This window comes from Apteryx mantelli, chromosome 13 (genome assembly GCF_036417845.1).
Source record: "Apteryx mantelli isolate bAptMan1 chromosome 13, bAptMan1.hap1, whole genome shotgun sequence".
Classification (NCBI taxonomy): domain Eukaryota; kingdom Metazoa; phylum Chordata; class Aves; order Apterygiformes; family Apterygidae; genus Apteryx; species Apteryx mantelli.
Genome location: NC_089990.1, coordinates 503898 through 522917, shown reverse-complemented (window position 1 = coordinate 522917; position 19020 = coordinate 503898). Strand labels below are relative to the sequence as shown.

General features: G+C 43.7%; 1 protein-coding gene across 1 annotated transcript; it reads right to left on the bottom strand.

Annotated features, from left to right (window-relative positions):
- Nucleotides 1–11898: 11898 nt before the first annotated feature.
- On the bottom strand, nucleotides 11899–18426 carry LOC106493598 (G-protein coupled receptor 83-like). Its single transcript, XM_013953667.2, has 4 exons — nucleotides 17991–18426; nucleotides 15457–15582; nucleotides 13290–13423; nucleotides 11899–12771 (listed from the first exon to the last, which is right to left on the bottom strand). The coding sequence occupies exons 1-4, from the start codon at nucleotides 18366–18368 to the stop codon at nucleotides 12147–12149; spliced, it is 1263 nt and encodes a 420-aa protein (XP_013809121.1). The 5' UTR covers nucleotides 18369–18426; the 3' UTR covers nucleotides 11899–12146.
- Between the last annotated feature and the right edge of the window lie 594 nt (nucleotides 18427–19020).

The window sequence follows — 19020 nt, the reverse complement described above, 5'->3', positions numbered from 1 at the left end:
TGCAGGAGAGCAGCTGAAGCCCGTGATGCCTGCGCTGCAGGCAGCCTCGTTAACCCTTGCACTGTTACAACTTACAAGTGAGAACACCAATTCTCTTTGCTTGTCAAAGAGCAGCAGATGGTGTTTACCACAAAGGGCTGGAACTTGAGCAGGCAGTTACAGAAATAATGGAAATTTGGCTGCTTTTCCACTGAGTTCTCAAAGCCACTTTGATCTGAGTCTTGTAGCACTTTTCCTTCCCTTGGGACTCTAGGTACTTTGAACACAAATAAGATTTCCTGGAGCAACATTTTTGTTACCTCCTTGCCTCTGACACTGTGCACTACATCTTTTTGCTGGGTCTCGTCACCGTGCTGTTCCAACATGCCCAGGACATGTGGGTCCATTATGCAAAGCCAGGCACTGCACGGAGGGGCACGGTCCCCTCCTGAGTCCTTCACACTCCCAGGAGACACGAGGGCTTTTTCATCACCCTGGAAACAAATAAACCATTTGGACCAAGTCAAAAAGCTAGAATGCAACATGAACGCTTGTCTGAACTGGAACTAGAGATAACACAAAAAGGGGAAAGCCACTTCTTTTTTTCTCAACATGCTATGAAAAAAAAAAGTCTTTATATTTATATGGTTCTGTAGTAGGCACACTTCAGCAGGCCGCACTGGCAAGGTGTATGAAGTGAAGGTTCACAGCTGGGCAAGCAGGTACTGGGAGTCAGAGGTGCCAATTAGGAATCTGTTGCTCCATCGTTGGAGTGCCTTTGCATCTGTCCTGAGCCGTGCGGGCCACTGCAGTGAAGAGCAAAGATGTTATTTTTCACTCCATTGGACTACTGCAATTATTGCCTTATAACTTCAGAGACAAAGACTCATTAAAGAATCTGAAGCAGATAAAAGATTTAATTTCTGACTGAACAATTTTCATTTTTGATAAATTAGCTTTTTGTATCAGGAAAATGGTTTGTCAGCAAATTTCTGTCAAATTCTGCTTGCAATGATATGAATAGGCACATTTACCTAGCCTTTCTGTAGCTGAAATATTCCCACCCTCCCACAATATCCTTCTTTGCCCAAGGACAGTCTAGAGGCTATGGTGATGTGATAATGTGACAGATCCAAGGGACGCTGCTGGTGGAGGAAGGTGACTGCTTTTCAGCTCTCCTATGCAGAGGGCTTGTAAATGTACTCAGCACTTGTCAAACACACTCCTTCCACTCCAAAGAATTCACTCTTTAAGAAAGGCAAAGTGTATGAAGTCAAGGTTACAGCCAGCATTGGCGGTATTGCTGTAGGGGTGAAGGACTGAAGAGATACAGGTCAAGGAAATGAAATTTTCAAGGAGGGACTGGTGCAAACAGAGGAAAAATAGAGGACTGGAGGAGCCTAAAGAACAGATAGAATCACAGGGGGGAGGAAAACCAATATTCTTGTGTTAACAGGCTAGCTGGGATCTTGGGCATATAAGAAAAGGCTTTGATTCGGTGGAGCAAGAGTCAGGACTCCAGCGCAGAGAGGTTGTAGAGTTGGAAAGGATGGGGACATTTAGCCCAGAGGGTGAGGAGCAAGAGGAAAAAACAGAGAGGAGGAATGGATGAAAAACTTTGTGGTTAAGATTTTAGAGAAGAAATACGGAGGAAGAAGCACCAGACTTCGCCAAGGGGAGAATCAAAGACTAGTACAGATAGATAGCCTAAAAAACAGATAATGCAGTAGGCAGCGGGAGTAGAAGCAGCAAGTAAGGGGAGAAAAATAAGTTCAGCTTTGGAGAGCTGAGCTAAAAAATTATCATTTAAAAGAACATGTGGGTGAGAGACTGAGCAAAAAGGGAGAACTTAATGGATCCGGAAGTAGACTCAGGTGTCCCAATTAACAGAAAAGGAAGGGACCACTGAGAAAGAGTGGGGCTGCAGAGGTGAGTTTAGAGCTATCTGGAAAGTGCAAGGCACGAAGGTTGCACAGGATCACCTTGGGAGGAGAACGCAAAGGAACACACGATTAACTGTGCTAAGTCTCGTGGGAGCTCAGAGGGAGGTAAAAGGTTGTTTTGTCTTTCATTGTTAGTGGTCAAGGCAGTTTGGGCGGAAGAGGGCTGGAAACATGTCAGGAAATGTCATGCCTTTGCTCTGAGCCCAGCTTGATGTGAGCTGAGGATGCTGAAAGTAATGATGAGACTAAGTTCAAAAAACTTTCTATCTACAAACTAGCTAGACAGACATATTTTGTCATTATTAGAGTCTGTGATCAGTAGAGAAGAATGAACTTGCAGAAGGATTTTAAGGACACGTTTCCCCCTTACATTTGTCTGTAGTTCCAGGTAGGAGTCATCTTGCCCAGCATTAATCATCTAGAAGTTAGGCGCATTGTCTAAGACAACAGCTAACCCCTCTTTGTGATATGCAGCTCCAGAAAAGAAGTAATTTCTTATGCTCCAAGGGTAGGACAGGTCCTTTGCTGGAGATGGCTGTCTCTCTCTTCACTGACTGTGGAAGTAACTAGTTTAGACTAGACACCTTATTTTTGGCATCTAAGATTAGATGAGCTGAATCACTTCCATTTCCTGCCAGGCATGCTGGTTTGAGGCCACAAAACCATGTACTCACAGCTGGAAGACTCTTGACAACCTGCTGGTTGGACTGTAGGCAAGGATAGATGTTTCGGTCTGAGATGCTCTCCTAGTGAATGGTGCTGGGAAGAACCCATCAGGAGACAGCAACTGCCTGTCAGAACTGCCTGAAAGAAAAGAGGGGTGCTAAGCTTTGGAGTTTTTGTAAGTCACGCTCTCTGAGCTGCTGCATTAGGAGGTGTTTGAGATGTTGATATGAGAACGCAGCTTCTTCACAGGGTACTGACCTGAAATAAGGCCTCCATTCTGAGCCTGGCCTCATCAGAAAACTTCAATCTGGGTGCAGGATCCCTGCCAGGCTATGAGAAAGGTCATGGACACTTCATTAATGCACCAGCAGAAATGGGTTCTAGGTAGTGAGGGAGATAGCAATTACTCTATTAACAAGATCTAGCAGTAAACACAAACAGCATTTATCTCTTGTGTGCTATGGTGCACTATGGATTTTGACTCTGGCTATAGTTTTAAATCAGATTTTGGTCCTTAGGACTGTGTATATTATTTGGATTTTGCATTAAAAGATAATGCTGGAGGAATCAGTTCCTAGATACATTGGGGTAAGGGTCAGTAAGACATTATACAGAGGAGCTGAGCTGAGATCGTCCCTTTTCAGCAACCTCCTCCAGGAGATAATAAAGACATGGACTTCCTGTCCCAGGCTAATTCTAAATGGGTCATTTGCTATGAGCACCATTAAAAAAAAGGAGAGGAGGAACAAAAGCAAGTACTAGTTCTTTGCACAAAGGGAGAAAACTCACTTCTCACTCTCTATTTTCAATGAAAGGGTGAGAAAATTGCTTCTTAAAGGGCTTTTTACAATGGAAAAAAAAAAAATCCTTCCTATTACTGCACATCTGTTTAAACACTTAAAAAAATGTTGACCTTCTGATATTATGTGATTTCCTTTGTGCTAAGGATCATCCAGTAAATGTACAGGAGGATTACTGGGAACATTCTGAAACTTGTTGTCATTTGATTTATTAATGTTGGGTGTTGAGCTTCTTGATGGCTCTGATTCAGAACAAATCATTAATTATTAGTATCTCACCTCTAGGTTTCATGGAAGCTCTTTCTTACACAGATGAGACCTGCTATATTTTCATGTTTTTTTAACATCAGACTTTTGCAAAAAGAAGGTGCAAAGTGGGCTTTGAATCAGCACGGCAAAACACATACAAAAGTTATTTCCAACTGCAGACTGGTCAGTAATGTTTGAATTGGCAGTAATCCACACTGAGGAATCAATTTTTCTTAGACCCGTCCTTGGAAATTGCAGCCACTGTTCAAACGCTGCACGGACTGTAGGTACTGGTGGTCGCCCTGAACCTGCTCCTCAAAGCACAGCGGCATGGATGTGAGGGGGAACCAAGCTTTTCTCATGCTTCGCGCATTAAGGGACACCAAGGAGAGGGACTGGCACGAGGGGCTGCCTTCCTCCAAACACCTTCTTGCAGCGCAGTGTGCAGCAGCAGCCGCTTCCCGTGCTTCCCATCCGGTTCTCATCCTCGAAGCCGCTGTTGCACCGTCGCACTGTTCGGAGATCCCAGCTCCCGAAACCTCACGCATAACATATTGGCACCCTAGCCTTCTGGGCTCAGGAGGAGACAACAGGTGAATCCAACAGACCGGTGATGGGAGTGAAAGCTCGTTACCTGAGCCTGGTACCGATCCCTCCCTGCCTCTCTTGAGACAAGCCTGGCTTTGGATAGAAACGTCTGCTGTTTTGTGGCTGCCGGTGACAGTGCCCTTCACGTCGCTTCTGCCATCACCTATATCTAAGCTCCTCGCATTACTTTACCAGCAGGAAAGTAAGGAGTCCCTGTCGGCCAAGCAAGCGCTGGGGAGACGTGAACTCCAGGGCTCGAAGGCTCGCGCCGCTGAGCAGCGTGGCCCGACCTGCAGACGCTCCAGTGGAACAAAACCTCTGCTTCCGTCGCTGAAAAGCATTTATTCCCTGCCCCCCCCCATCTCCTGCCAGGTCTTAAATGCAGTTAGTTCTCCAGCTAACTAAAATGACAGGGTTTCATTTTCTAGTAAAACGTCAAGATGCTGATGGCATCATACAACCCCAGAACTGTAAGGCACCTTTGTCTCTGCCGGGTCTCGACCTCTTTAACTCACTTGAAAAGTCCCTTCTGTACCTCACCAAAATATTCTGGAATGAAACAAAGCAAACCACAAGGGAAATAAACCACTGCACTTCAGCAAAAGAGCAAAGTTGTCAGCTGGAACAGTACAGTGCTGTTAATCAAGTAAAATAACTGAGCAGGCCTGGTAATGCTAATCTTATAAAAACAATGACAAGGCCTCCAGCGAGGTCAGAACCTCAGTGTGACACATCCCATCTGTAATAAAAATAAATAATAATAAATAAATAATAATGAATAAATAAAATAAATAATAATTAATGAATAAAGAGTGATGATTAATAAATAAATAATGAATAAAAATAAATTAATAAATAATAAATAATAAAAATAATAAAATCATCACCAAGGAGCAATTCTTGAGTCTGAGTCAGTGACAAAAAATTCAAAAAATGGACAAAGTCCACAGTAGAAATTAAGTCATTCTTACTCTTACTAGCTTAATAATTATACAATCAGCTAATAATTACTGCACTAGCAAACTTATCTCCTGCACAATTAGCACTGGATTATTTAGTAATAGCAATAATCCAAATCTAAGTCTGAAAATTGGTTGTCAATCTGACCAGTTTATAGTAATCTGATTGGGAGCATTTCTCTTTCTTTGGGAGAAGAGGAGGTAGAGAGCTATACAAATGGATCTCCAGATTTCTTCCTATCACAATTGAAATCCAAATCATCCTATATGGATGGATGGATTTTTCCCCATTCCTCTTGCATACTTATATCTCTCTATTTCTACATCTCTCTTTCTCAGAATAATGGCATTTGGTCTTGTTTACGAGAGAGCCACCATGCTTTGCGCTTTACTGCTGCTGTAAAGTGAACCCAATTAACTGGTCCTGTTCTAATAGCTCAGGATATGACTAATTCCCTCACAGCCTGTGGCGTTAGTCATATCCTGCACCAGGAGAATGCGGGGTATCTATCCCGCCTTTCCCTCAGATACTGGGGACAAATTACTGAGAAAATACATCGCCTTTTGTGCCAAATGCTTGATGCAGACCTGCCTGAAATCAGTGAGGGCTCTTCCATTGAATTTAAAGACCTTCGAATCAGGTTACAAAGGAAGGAAAAGAAGGAACTTTTGCCAAGTGCTAAAGGAGGAAAAACATCCATGTGAAGCAATGTTATTTTTAGACCTTTGATTTTTTTTCAAGTATTATATAGAAAAGAAATGTTTGTTTCTGTAGCATAATATAATAGATGGCATGGCACAGACTAGTTGCACATAATAATAATAAAAAAAAGACAGATCCATATTAAAAGAGGTTTCTCAGTGCCAAACTTCCTTTACCTGGGTTACTTGGAGTGACGGGTGTTTTTGCTATGCCGCATGACACTTCTGTTCTTCAGCAAGCTTTCATAAGAACATATCTTTTACTTCCAAGAGATAAAAAAATAACCTTCACAGAGCCTCTTTTGTAGAGGTCTTGCATTGTTTTTACAGCACATTTCACACCATCATATGCTGTTGAAGCGCTGCCGGTAGCTGCAACCCAAGCGCGTGGGCCTGTACGCGGGATGCCAGCTGTTACTTCCAGCATAAAACAAAGATGCTGCTTCTTTGCCTGCTGCATCCAGCTTGGTCTGAGCAGAGGAGGGGAGGGCAGACCCGCAGAGCTGGTTTCCCTGCAGTTGGAGCAGCCGGGGCTGCAGCACCCGGGGCGCACGCTCCCCTCTGCGCCTCCCGCGCCCTCCTGCGCTCGGTGGCGAGGGACGGAGGTTTAGAAGTGAAACGCGCTGGTTTGTGTCTCCTGGGGACCCTTCTTTGCCTGTGCATCATCAAGTCTTTCTAAAAGGGTTTTTCACACAGTTCACAGAGAAGGGGACTGATCTTTATTCTGTCTGAACCATCTTCCAGTACAAATAACCAAAAAAATGTCTTGGCTGTGCTATTGTTTGGAGCTTACCTCATTGTCTGGTGTCTATATTCAAGTCACTGTATTCAGTGACTTAATATGTTTTCATATGCCAAATCCCTCCCAGGAAAGAGAGAGAGTCTTCTGACCTTTCTGGAGCTGCGTGGAATGAAGCCGATTAGACTGGTTAAATGATTTGCAGCTGCAACTTCATTATTCTATTTGTAAAGCTTCTTCAAAAGGAGAGATATAAGAAATGACTCTTAAAAAAGACGATGAGACATGCTTTCCTTTTGGTATTATTGCTTAATTTTAATATTTTGAACAATAAAGGATTATTTTAATGTAATTGTGGAACTCCATATATTCAGAATATTGCTTTTTTTCAGGAAGTGGGGAGCTAAGAAATGATGTAGCTATAACTTTAGTAACCAAGCTACCTACTGGACACTTTGGTAGTCATACTTTTAGCTTTGTTTCCAAAGAGGCTAAGTCTTGCTTGATTATGGTGCATGTATAGCTGCCAAGCAGTTCCTCTCAAATAAATTTGACTTCATCAACCAGTTTCCAACAAGTTTGACACAGGTGTAGGAGTCCCAAAAGTGCATACTTCCTGCCCTATTTGCTTGGTGGCAGGTGATGGAGAGAGATATGTCCCCAAAGAGGGAAAGGTGTCCCATGAGAAGTCTGAGGATCTCTGTAAGACCACTTAAGAGAGAAAAGCACAAAAATCAGTCTGTACTTCCACTCATGGAAATGTTTGTGGGAGAGGAAGATTTAAATTCAAGTTAGATGTGCATGTGCCCCGTATGGACTGAGGCAACCTAGCTACAAGAAGTTCTTCCAAGATCAACTATTTACTACATGGAGCTGCAGGCTGGGAATGAAACGGCATTTATAGTTGGTACACATGCACTGCTGACTTCTGACCTGGGTAATCACAACTCTGCTTTTTATGAAGGACTTTTCACACTGAAAGATGACAAAACACATGCAGATGTGAGTTCTGGTCATGGCTTTGAGAATGTCAGGAGCATTTGTTCTCTGCTGACTGCTTAATCCTCTTGCACATAATGAAGAAGGGATACCTCCCTTTCAAAAGTCTAAAATTTATTTCTGCATTATAGGTTTTTCAAAAAAACCTACAGGAGAGGGAGGGTCTTAAAATGGATATTTTATTTAGCTGTTATCAGCCCCCAACAGCTTTTGTGAATTGAATCTTATTGTACTACAACCATACTGATATTTTAACAGAGCTCATTTTAAAGCAAGAGCATCTAGAGGATGTTAGCATGTAATGGTGGTGAAATCTGCCAGATTTTTACAAAAACATAAGCTTTTGACAACTACCTGGTGAAAAGAATTTGTTTTAAGGCAACACAACATTGGCAGCTTGCCAAACTACAGATTCTTACCAAGGAGAACACTAGTTGTGTAAGAATTAGCACAGGACGTGCAGTTAGAAAATCAACATCAGTTTTCAATCCGGGAGCAAACCACCCGCCACAGAGACATTGCCAGGCTGCGGGAACATCTCCCCAGCACCCGCCACTGTGCCACAGGCACATGGGGTACCTTGGCCAGCTAGATGTGGTCTTGACATACCGCCCTGCATCCCTCTGTGCAAAGACCGAAAGGAGTCGGAACCAGCTCGCTGTCCAGCTAAAAGACGAGTAACAAGAATAAACTCTGAATCTCCCTACTCCGTGCCACATGGCAAAGCACAAGGACTGAAATACTCCTAGCCGGTAAGGAGAAAGCGCAGTCCTGGTTTCTGCATGTGCTTGAGGAGGCTTGGGAGCGGGGATGCCTCTTTTCTTCTCCCTAAAGTCCTCTCTTCTCTTAAGTGTGATTATTCATCTGGCCAAGGGTCAACACTTGAGAAATGTTTTTGTGTTGTTTTTGCTCAAGTTAGCAGGATTCAGTCCGTTAGTCGTGGGAACCCCCACCCCCACCCCAGTCACCCCAGTGCATTTGACATTAAATAAGAAGGGGGATTAATTCAAAACAGCCAGGGGCAGGTAGATCGGAGGTCTACAAACCAGCGATAATCTTTTGAGCATTTATTTACTTCCCATTGACTTACACATGTGGCCATAAACTCTGCAAACTTGCCTGCCCAGTAATAATTTCAGTCTAGTATTACAGGGTCTCAGTGCCTCATTTCTTTCTTGGTTTCACACAAATCATATTTATTCCAGAGGAATAAGTTCTAACAGTTCTCTGGGAGCGCAGTGGGACACACATTCAAAGTGCATTATTTAATATCAGTAATTTTTTCCAGTGTAAAAAGAACATTTGAATGAAGAGATGTGTCAGTAATTGTTCAGATCAGATATTCTGCTATTTTGTTTTTTTTTTAACAACAGACATCTTGTTTATAGAAACATTCCAGAACTGGAATGGAAATGCCATTTGCAGTGGTACTAATTCCAAGTATTCCAGCTATTAAAAAGAAAGCTAATGGTAATATCAGGTTTATGTTGCTATTTGCTTGTAACTTAAAATGAGAGATGTGGGTGCTTACCTCTGCTGTGCCAGCTCTGTTCAGACCTCCGCTTACGCTTGTCTATCAGCACAAACAGGTTAACCAAGTAAGCACTCGCAAGCCCGCGTGATAAAGCCTGTTAAACAGGTTTCTTGCAGGTGAATTGGAGAAGATATATGAGTCTCGGGTGCTTGTTCTCTCTGAAAAGATTTTCTAATTCAGTTTCTTTCTCTAGGCAGACCCTTCTGTACAGTAATTCCTGTGGAAATGTGGTCCTGATGAGTTACAGCAAAGTATCACTCTTTGTAAGAGAGAACATTTACTTAAATGGTTTGAATTGAATATGCTAGTGTGTTTGCAGTATTCAAAGCAATGTATAATCACTATCTTTTGTCTGGTGTACTTCTATCCTCTCCTGCTTGCCATAATTACCTTAGTAAGAAGCAAGAATTGCATTTTACTTACTCTTTCCTCGGCTTCACAGTTTCTTCATTAGATGCAAATACACTATCAGGTTACACGTTCACATTTTACGTACCCATCAAAGTAACCTGATTTCCAAATTAAAATATTCTTTCACTCATACTGCCAGTCTTCAGCAGAAATTTTAAGCTGTAGCAGTGTAATTATTATTATTTTGCACAGGAAGGGTGAACCTCATTTTCCTTTCACTGTACTGAGACTAAATCCTTCACAATCAAGAAAGCTGAGCCAGCACTGAGCGGATACAAATGAAAAAAACCTGATTATTCTTCCTGAGTAAAAGAACAATGCCACACTGGTTCATTTTCAAAGCCATTAGTTTCAGTTTGGTCACGTGCTCCCACTCAGCCCTGAAATGGCCGGGGCTGGCTCCCACTGTGACCAGTTGGACCAGTAGCTGTCTGCACTGGCTGTCCAGGACCTGCACACCTGCCTGCCTACACGCTGAGGAATCTCAGCTATTTCATTACATATTTGGAGCCACTGCTCAAAACAGAATAAATACTGTTAAAAGCACTTGACCAACACTAAGAGTAGCATGAATGGGAATATCAGTATTTGAGGCAATTGCTGTGGCATATTATGAGATATTCTACTTTATGAAAAGTGGGGGGATATATCAAGGTTTATAAATGAACTTTTTGCATCTAATGCCACCTTTTCCTGTCTTCAGCCAGTTGCTTTTAAAAACTGCTTATCTGTTCTTAACACTTAGAGTTAAAATGGAAGGTTTTAGCTCTTACGCAAAGCAAGGTGCCCTGTTCAGCAGCAGTGAAGCAGTTACCATGGTTAATTTCCAGAAGGTGAAGGCAGTGTGGCAAGGTCTGGGGAAGGGCTGCAAGTCTGACAATGAAGCCACGGGGACACAGCTCTTGAGGACTGTTAAAATATTACTGAAACTGGAAATAATTGACACTTTATAAGAAATGCCGATTAACAGTGTTAAAACACCACAATATAGGTTTTCTTAGGAAATACAATAACATGAAAAGCTCTTTAGGGAAAGCGTAGAGACTGTAACGAAGTCCTACAAACATCAGCAGAGCAGGTACCCACTGGCGAACACCTCTCTTGCCTCCACATAGATCCCGACGAGGCAATTCAGACTCTACCAGCTCTGCATACTTGCGAAGCCTTTTTATTCCCATCCAGGTTTTCGGGGAACAGATCAAGGGAGCTGTATCCCCTGCGCGAGTCCGGTCCACCTCCCCTCCACCCCGCGCGATGCCCCCGCTTTGCTTGCCCTGCTGCGAGCCCGCGCTCCCAGCACTGGGGAAAGCCCCTCGCGGGCCAGGTCCCATCCCTGCCCTGCCACGTGACCATCCCCGATTTGGGAATGAGGTAGGGAGCTCAGTCTCTGAGGTCTACCGGTCCCTGAGGGCCTTCTCTGAACGTACTAACAAGGTTTTCTCATCCAGCCTGGGCATCTGCCTGGGAGTCACCAGCCTAACTGGCTGGGACCAGTGGCAATGACTCTCATTCTGTTGGACTCAAACTGGTGTCTGCACTGGTCATTGGTACAAGCTGCGTATAATGATTTTCATTACCAACTCTTGACTTCTGAATTATTATCTCCTGTGTATGTCTCTACGTATAATCGAAAGACATCAAAAAATTAATGTTGTAAAAAGTGCAAAAATTGGACAGTTCCTCTGAAACCAGTTCCATTTATTGGTTGGTAAGGGGTGTTTGGTGAGCAGGCATTTGTTTAGTCCTTAGGAAAATGATATGCGGTATGTATTTTAACAAAAGGTTGCTTCCTCAGCTGAGCTGGCTAATGCTTGGGAATGATCTCACTTGAATAATTTCTTTCTTGAGCACAGATTGCAATATAAGCCATGTTTTATGGTGACTGCTAACAATCCTTACTGAACAAAACCAACCATTTAAAGAAGAATGTTTGCAAAATGGAGTGAGTTTTTTGCTGTTCTGCTTCTAAGTTGTGTTCTCATTTTGTTTTTTGAGGTATTTCTTTAACTGTCGCTGGGAAGCACAGCTGTCTGTGGTACTGGCAGAAACACTTATTGGTTTGAATGAATCAGATGTCCAGATCTGCATAATAAAAATTACAGCAGATTAAGCAGCTAAAATGTTGCATTTTTAAAATTGAGAATGGCTATAAATGTTACTCATCTTGAATAAATTAAAAATAAATACCAAGTTGGAACCAATACAGTGTTTCTCTATGTATAAACAGACATCCCATTAAAAATGGTGTGCATTAGTTGGTGTGTGTATAATCAGTGTAGGTTCTGTTTATTTGCTTAGGCTATGAAAGATTTCATGTGCTATTAATGAATTTGCTTAATTTTTGCCGACTGTTCTGATTAAAAATGCACCTGGTACTGCACACTGGAGCCAACATATGAGCAGTCTGTCCTTGGAGATTTTCTGAACCTGACTGGACAAGGTCATGAGCAACCCAACTTAACTTCAAAGTTAGCCTGCTTTGGGCAGGAGGTTGGACTAGATGATCTCCAGCAGTCCTTTCCAACCCGATTTTTCCATAATTTTGCAATTATAACACAATGTGGCCTGGCCAAGGGTTTAGTTTCCTGTCACAATTGGCTGAACACTGGATATGTCTGTCTTTGCAGAGTTCCTTTGGGATGATGCCCTTGTTTTCTGACAGGCGCTGTCTCTTTTATAATGGCAATTCTCAACCCAGGCGTGCCTGAAAGGAGGCGATATGGACTGCAGAGCGTGGCTCTGGGCTGCACTCCTTCGCTGGCACACACACAGCAAGGATTTCAGCTCAGATCGGAAGCTCTCGTTCAACCAGCAATAAATGAAGGGGTTGTAGCAAGTGCTGCTCATGGCAAACCAGTGAAAAGCAAAGTACAGAGCGTTGTTGCTGTGGATGGCCCTACAGGAGATCAGCACCACGTAGCAGTTCAGAGGGAACCAGCACACTGCAAACACTATCACCACCACCATCAGCATCTTCAGTGTCATCTTCTTTTTCCGTTGATGGGCATAATATTGCTCCATGGTGATGTCCCCAATGGCATTTCTCAGCCAGAGCTTCTTGGCCACTATGGTGTATGTGATGGAGATCACAAGCAAGGGCAGGACATACAAGAGAACAAAAGTAGTTAAGTCCAAATACTTCCAGAAAAGGTCAGCAGGAGGAGGGAAGCTGGGGAGACAGACCATTCGGATTGTTCTGTTCCTGAAGAACCAAGGAAGAAAGAACTGTTAACTCCGCTATCAGATGCACACAATACCTGTAGAACAAGCATCTCAGATATTCTAAGTTTCAGTAAAGGTATAGATAACAGAACTCATTCAGTAACATGGGTGAGTGCCTCCTTCAACAGAAAATTTTACATTAAGTTTGGCCTTTGGCCTCAGTGATGACCTTTTTAAACAAATCACCAGAAAAAAAAAGATTATCCATATTGACCTCTATTCCCCTCTAATGAAGGAGGGGTTTCTGTGCCTGACTCAAATTACAGCACTGAATCTCTGAGCTGAAACCAACTAACAAGCAAGCCTGAAAGCAATTTCATGATTTTCATTATCCTTTTGTGAGAAACGGAGCATCTGGTCAAAAATACAAGAGACTTCTCCGTTTCACCATACCTTCCTTTTTTAGGAACACAGATGGAGAATCATGTGCATTACAATCTGTGGGACTTTGATTAGGTTGAGTATGTCACATAAAAAAGCACTGTGTGAATATCTTACCCGATATAAAATCTTGCCAGAGTCTGATAAATGGCATGAGGCAGTGAGAAGCAGCTGGCCATAACCCAGATGATAATGACGCAAATCCCTCCTTTCACCATGGACATGCGTGGCTTCAGAGGGTGCATGATAACCTGCAGAGAACAGCCATTCCAGAGGATTTTAAATGTCCTCAACTGAGAAAAATGAACTGCGATTTTCAGACAAAAATATACCTTCGCTTTATTCATGTCAGAGGGCAAGCATTTCTCACTGATCACTGAGTGAGACAGCAAAGCATACTCAGCATGGATGTTAAGTGTGGTGCAAGTTGAAGGCCAAGAGGTTGTTCTGGCTTGCATTATGGATAGTGGAAGATGTGTCTTGATTACTACAGATTAGGCTTCAAATGTACAGGGCAGCCATAAAATTCACAATATTTGGCATTTGGTGGACTTTACAGAGTGTGACATGGTGCTTTGAGGCAGTCAAACATAAGGCAGTCTTTCGCCAACACAGCACTAACAAACCTTGAAGTTGGTCTGTTTTATAGTCCCGGTTTGCCCCTTACCGTACTGGCCACAGCGCGGCTTGCTGCCGTGGAGGGCTGCTTTGTCTGACGACACCCTGCTCACTGCTTCCAGCCCCACGTCGCAATCTGAAATGCTGCAGCAGCTCCGCGTCCCACAGAGGGCTGAGGGGTCAAAGTGAGGGACACCCACGCTGCTGGGAGCGTGGGGTACGAGCCGGGGAAACCTGCCCTGGCCCTGAGCCCCTCAGGAGCATGAGGCAAGGTGCTTCCACTGTCTCAGCTTCCGTGTTAAAAGGGGAGAAGGAGAGGACCATTTCATGGGACTTCTGAGAGTATAAGGACAGGAAAATGCAAAGAACTGTATAAATATTGTTAATGCTGGCACGGTGCCTTCTAAGCAGAGAAACATGTCCTTATCACCTACCAGCTTGGTTTCAGAGATCAAGAAGGCTGGATGCCCTCCGAGCTACACGAACTATAGATGATTATATTAGACAGTGAAACAATAGTTAAAAATAAACCTATCATGTCATCCAGATAATCTTTTGGGTAATGAAGTCTTCACTACTTTTTGCATGTCTTTTCTAGTCCATTATAAATATCTACTTAACTGAGCTTTTTCAGCTCCCCTGGAGCATCTGCTCTGCTCTGATAGCTCTCAGGGCTGGAAATATTTTTAGAGACAAGTGTTGCTTTCTCTTTGCTCGGTTACATCTCCTTACTTTTATTTATACCTACTTGGGCTATACTAACAAATTCCAGTTCTGGGGAATTTACCCCCCATGATCTTACAGGCAATTATTGTGTTTGGCCTTAATTAAACAGACACTTCTTGATACCTGGCAATGCTTTGCAATCAATCCAGGAGATGATGATTAAAATGAATTATTATTTTAAAGATCCTTTTTCTGAATCAGAACTCTCTGCTTACAGGAGCTGCAATATTGCATGTAGAATGCAGAGACTACCAAAATTTATATGATAAAAAGAAAGAAGTGGATAATGATCCATATTTTGGCAGTCACTGCAATTTTCTGACACCAGATGGAGCACATCACAATCAGAGTGGGATCAGTTATTGTTTTGAACTTCATCTAGCCATGTCATTCAGCCTGTGAAATTGCTTTTCAGTTATAACAACAGTGACTCCAGTGCTGCGAGAAAAATACAGTCTGCCTGAGAGCGCACCTTGCAGAACTTGCCGTCCCAGTGCACAGTATTTATCAGCCAGCAAAAATGTCAAATTGTATTACCCTTCAAGGAAACCCTTAGGTTTCCCTGCACTCATTGGTTGACCTGTAATGTCTTTCTGGTTGGTATTTGTCAAAAACAATATCTTGGTGGGGGAAGGGGAATTACTCAACTTGAGACGAATGTACTACGACAGTTCTCACTACTGCCAGTTCTAGGCATCCCAAAATAATGGGGCAAACCTAAATATCATAAGACTTATTACAAATAAATTGTACTGGTTTGCTGGCGTTTGAACTTCAGCATGTATTCATGCCACATTTTCATGGCTGTGTTCCACCACCATGAAAGCTAGAATCCATCCCTCCATTCTTTGATTCCCAAGATAAATCAGGGGTCTAGGGAAGAACTAAGTATTTCGCCCCTTATTTTCTAGCAAATATAGGGGTGAGGTATATTGCATACCTGGTGTCGATCCAGAGCGATGGCAGCAAGGGTCAGTACAGATACATGAACTGAGCAGTACTGAACAAACCGGCTTATGTGACACATCAGCTTTCCAAAAACCCAGGTGCTGCTTACAAACCGCACCTGAAGAACAGACAAAAATGGATTAAAACCGTGTGCATCATCTGAAGAATAGGCTTCCCACGAGTTTTGTAAGGATGAACTGCTTTAATATAGTTTCCAGATGCTTTGTAGATGTATTATACCTGGGGAAATAAATGACTATGCCAAAGGCTTTGAAACAGTGAGATTTTCTATACCAAGCAGATAAATCTAGATGCCTGCTTGAGTTGTGCTCTGTGTATGTGCATTTGTGTGCACATGTGTACATGGAATAGGGCCCTTCTGGAAAAAGGAAAGGAATCTTAGCTTGACTACTTGGTGAGATTCTTTGCAGGGAAAAACATTAGCTTGCCTCCTTGAAAACATTTCCATTTTTATTATCTTTCAAATGTTTAAATTTGTGGATGCTAAAAGTTGCAAAGGTCCAAAGACTGATGAGATAAATTCATGGAAGAAAAATCCTTTGAGGGCTGTGAAATACAGAGATAACACCTCTGGGAGAGGAATTACCTGTCTGTGGGGTATCCCTGCATACCTGCCCTGTTCTTAGACTCCTCCTGAGGTCTGCAAATGTGAGCCACTTGGAGCAACGATCTGGAGCTCCGGGGGCATGGTAGGGTCTTACCTGCACTCCGATTGCTAAGCCAGATTCTCCTCCTATCACGTTGTGCGATATGCATCAAGAGCAATTTCAGTGTTGTCAGTTAAGTTTCACAATTTTACTTTCTGGCTGAAAAAACAACTAAAACTTTACAAGCTTGGTTGCCTTCCTCATTGGTCTGAACCCTGCACTTATTAGGGCTGTCTCCAACTGGGCACAAAATCTAACTGCTCTTGGGCAGGGAGGGCTTAAAGTGTGTCTTGAGATGGCAAAGGAAAGGTCATGATGGCATTTCTTATTAATGCGCAAAGAGGTGTTGCTTATTGTGGCTTTTCTACAAAGGAAATTATTCCTGAATAGTTGTTCTTGTTTTAACCCCTATGCAAATATTTTTATGTTTGCAATATTTATCTTATGTGCAATATTTATTCCAAATTAGTGTAACCCATTTTGGAAGCAGATTAAGCTAATTTGAAATAAGACACATTTACTCCAAAACATGTGTCCACACAGAAAATTAGTCAAGATTGGCTAATATGCTTTCAAGTAATTTACCATTTTAATTCAAATTAATTTCCCCATAAAGACAACTCAAGTAGCAATGACTTGGTCAATGAAGCTGTAGAAATTTGCTGTTTCTTTGAAGCTGATGTAAAACTCTTCTCTAAGTGGAATTACAGTCATTTAATTACTTGTGCCTAATGTGTGATTGTTGTTGTGCAAACACACAAGAGGGCACTGTCCTTTCCCTGAACAGATTAAGGGATGCAAATCCCACCAGAGTAAGGCAGAGACCCTTGGACAGCTGATGGGCAAGGACAGAAGCAGCAGTATTTGGGATGCTTTCAAACCAGAGGACTTTGTCAAATTCAGCTATACAGACAGTCATACTTACACACTGTTTATAAGACATGACAGTGGGGCAAGAAGTGAATTAGTTAAATTCCTCCTGCCTCATTCTTTTAATTTTCTTTTTATGTCTTATTTTTTTTAGTAACTAAAATTAAATAAAGGACAATCAACTCCAAGTGCACAGTTGACAATGCACAAGTAAGAGACTTGCCAAACTGCCACAGCTCAGCACAGACCTAGCTGTTTTCTCTGCAGTCATCTTCACAAGGAATGACCTTGTTTGCATCATTTCCTTAAGGAAACTGGCAGCTAATTGGACCTTCCAGTGCAATATGTGTCCTCATTTCCTTCCCCATCAAAAGACAAACAGGACTTAGACATCTGTGTCTTGCCACAGTCTAGAAAGAAGGATAGGAAGAAAGTTAGAGGGGAATGCCTACTCTTGCGAGGTTTTGCGAGGTGATGGGCACGAACCCCGAGCCTGCACTCGCTGGCTGGGGAGTCTGTGTGTGCAGTGAGGGGGAGAGGGGGAGCACACCCGCAGCTCGCTTTACACTCCAAGAGACAACGGAGAGGGGAGAGAGAGGAAAAGAAAGCCTGGGTTTCAGCCTGGCACCAGCCAAATCAATGTGCGGATGCACAGCTCCGACAGGCACACACGGTCACCAGCAAAGCAGGGACATGCTGGATGCACCCACACCCTCGAATTCGGACACGCACACACGCGTACACACGCACCCCCTGCTTCTTAGCAAACCGGAGCGTAAAGGGGAGCCGGACGCGACGTGCGGGCTTCCCCCGGCGCTGCCGGTGCCCCCGGGGCAGGGCTTCCGAGCGGGCTGCGCTCCGCGGCGCCCAGCCCTCGCCGCAGGCTGCAAAGCCCAGCAGCGGGAGCCGCCTGCCCGGCCAGGGCTCAGGAGCGCCGGCGGCGAGGCCAGGGCGCCCCAGACCCGGAGGCGAGTGCCGTGCGGCTTACCAGCGTGAAGGGGGTGTTCAAAATGGTGATCATCATGTCCGCGACCGCCAGGTTGGCAATGAAGAGGCTGGTGGCTGAGTGCATCCTTTTGTTCTTGATCACCACATGGCACACCAGGATATTGCCAAAGAGCGAGATACATATAATCACCGAATAGGCTACTATTAGCAGCGCCTTCACCATCCGGCTCTGCGACTCGCCCTCATACTTGGTCCCACTGTCAAAGTCGCCCAGGTCCTCCAGGTCCAACTCCGTGTGGAAGAAGGACTGGTTGGGGAAGCCGTAGAGTGCAGAGAGGAAGCTGGTGCTGTTGTGACTCTCTGCTCGCCAGAAGGGCTTGGAGACGTACTGGAAAGGGAACCACGTGTGCCTGCTCATGGTCGGGAGGCAAAGCGCGAGGTCGGCCCGTGTCCCTGGCACCCAGAGGTCCTGGGAGGCTCGGTGTCTCCTGCCTTCCCTCCCGTCTGGGAGCTCAGGTGCTGAGTCAGCAGCTGCAGGAGAGAACGCACATGCTTGCGTTTTAAAAATACGACCTGTAGTTGCAAACTACATACAAGACCTGATAAATGGGTCCTTCTTCCTGTGCTGATTACACGTGAGCTTTGCTCCAGGGACTCTCCAGCTGCTGTTCTTCTTTTTCAGTCCTAGCAAGAGCTGATTTGATGCTGAAATATCAAAGATCCCAAAACACTTTCTCTGTGCACCTAGGAAGAAGTCCTAGTGAATGTTTCCTTTTGGACACTGTTCTGCTTCTGTCTCACAACTTGTCCTTGGAAATCCACTTTACTGCTTTTCCACATAGTCCTTAATTCAGCAGATCTCTATTTCCCAAAGAGTTTTCAGAGCTTGTCAGAATCAAAAAAGCAAAGGCAGCTTTTCCCACTTCTTTCCATCCTTAAAGTATCTCTGAGTGATACACTGGAAGCAGCTTTGCTCAGAGACTGAGTGGTCCCTGTTTTCCCTATGATATACACAGCCTGCCAGATGACACACTGCACATGAAATAGCCAATAGTGTATCTCTTCCTAGC

Coding starts and splice junctions, on each gene's coding strand:
- LOC106493598 (XM_013953667.2), bottom strand. CDS start 18,368: ATGAGCAGGCACACGTGGTTCCCTTTCCAGTACGTCTCCAAGCCCTTC. Junction 13,424..15,456: donor TCGCTCTGGATCGACACCAG/GTATGCAATATA, acceptor TGTTCTCTGCAG/GTTATCATGCACCCTCTGAA. Junction 12,772..13,289: donor CTGGCAAGATTTTATATCGG/GTAAGATATTCA, acceptor TTGGTTCTTCAG/GAACAGAACAATCCGAATGG.